Raw genomic sequence first — 1624 nt, forward strand, 5'->3', positions numbered from 1 at the left:
TGGACAAGTAGGTGATCAGTGTTCTGTGGCCTGCCAGACCGAGGCAGATTTTTTATAGTCTCCACCAGAAATCGAACCCAGGACCTCTCTGTTCTTTACTTACCATTGTTAACCATGTAGTGTTAACCATTGTACCAAGGAGACCAACAATTAACTATAATAACAATCGAAATTTTTCTTTTATTTCATTGTTAATTTTTACCATATCCAATCACAAAGTGAAACGTGTTTTCATTATCATCATCATCATCAGCCCATATGTAAATATATATGTTCCCACAGCTGGGACAGGCCTTCAATAAGAATTCAGGCCATAATCCGCCACGCTGGCCAAGTGCGGGTTGGCGGATGTCACATGCCGTCGAACTTTCTATTCTCGGACATGCCGGTTGTCTCACGATGTTTTCCTTCACCGTTTCGAGCAGTGGTGATGTTATCCACATGTGCGGATAAATTGAAAAATCAATTAATTTCCTCCACGCTCGCCCGGTCTCGAACCCCGACTTGTCGACGTGTTTCTTTCTTCTATCAATCTTGTACCGTGTTCTATCTATCTATATATATATATATATATATATATATATATGTATGGTATGTATGTATGTATGTATATTGAACGTCCGCCGCTCTCGGTGTCCGCAGCTGGACAGCGCCACGTCGCTGATCCAGGCGGCGAAGAACCTGATGAACGCGGTGGTGCTCACCGTCAAGGCGTCCTACGTCGCCTCCACCAAGTACACCCGCCAGGGGACCATCGCGGTGAGTGGGGGGGGGGGGACAGTGTGTGCGACAGGTAGAGAGAGATGGTGAAGCGTGCGTGGATGTGAAAGAAAGTTTATAGAATAAGACAGGGGTATGATGATTTAATTTGATTTTTGATCATTGATATATATATATATATATATAGTATTTTCAAATTCAAATATAATGTTGTTGTGATGAATTGTGCATAATTATAATTACATAGAAAAATTCAACAACCGTAATCCAGTTAGAGTCTAAAAATGGTCAAGCATGCTAAAATCCTTGTTTTATCAATTAAAATCTACTTCAAACGAAAGTTTCATCGAAATCGGTCCAGCGGTTTTTGTGCGACGCCCCGACGAATTAACACGTTTAGTGCATATAGCTTAGCTTGTAACGCCTAACTAGCTAATTATATATTTATATCCCGCTTGCCGACGCCGCAGAATAACTATGTAAGTGCTAGATCTCTTGTGGCACCAAGTTATGTACTAAGTTATATAATTGCACTAAGCTATGTAGCGGCACTTAGTTTCGTAGCGTTACTACATTTTGGCTGTATAGAGGGTGCTTCTATTTGCGATTTTCGCATATATACAGGGTGCGTCAAAAACATACACATGTGTGGTGTGGTGCAGTGAGGTTCAATCGAGCTACCTCAAAAAAATATTATAAAAAAAGTGTATAAGAAAAAATAGTTTAATTCAATGTAAATATTAAACGATGCATGTTTTGTTTTTCAAAAGTCCGGTATCGAGTCACTAAATGAGAATTAAAAATGTTTTTTGTCGTATGCATGCTATTTATGTTTTTTACACGTGATCTGGTGTCGCGTGCCACGTGTCACACGTGACACTTATGATACGTATGACACGTGCCG

The 1624-nt window shown here is 40.2% G+C and overlaps 1 protein-coding gene across 1 annotated transcript in view; it reads left to right on the forward strand.

The window, feature by feature from the left end:
• Positions 1-1624, forward strand: part of LOC119838433 (catenin alpha) — a 46500-nt gene that overhangs the window by 43071 nt on the left and 1805 nt on the right. The window contains exons 21-22 of the mRNA XM_038364380.1: positions 244-254; positions 640-759. Coding sequence (XP_038220308.1) covers positions 244-254; positions 640-759 — 131 coding nt within the window. The remainder of the gene's footprint in view (positions 1-243; positions 255-639; positions 760-1624) is intronic.

The sequence above is a fragment of the Zerene cesonia genome, unplaced genomic scaffold, assembly GCF_012273895.1.
Source record: "Zerene cesonia ecotype Mississippi unplaced genomic scaffold, Zerene_cesonia_1.1 Zces_u003, whole genome shotgun sequence".
NCBI classification, from domain to species: domain Eukaryota; kingdom Metazoa; phylum Arthropoda; class Insecta; order Lepidoptera; family Pieridae; genus Zerene; species Zerene cesonia.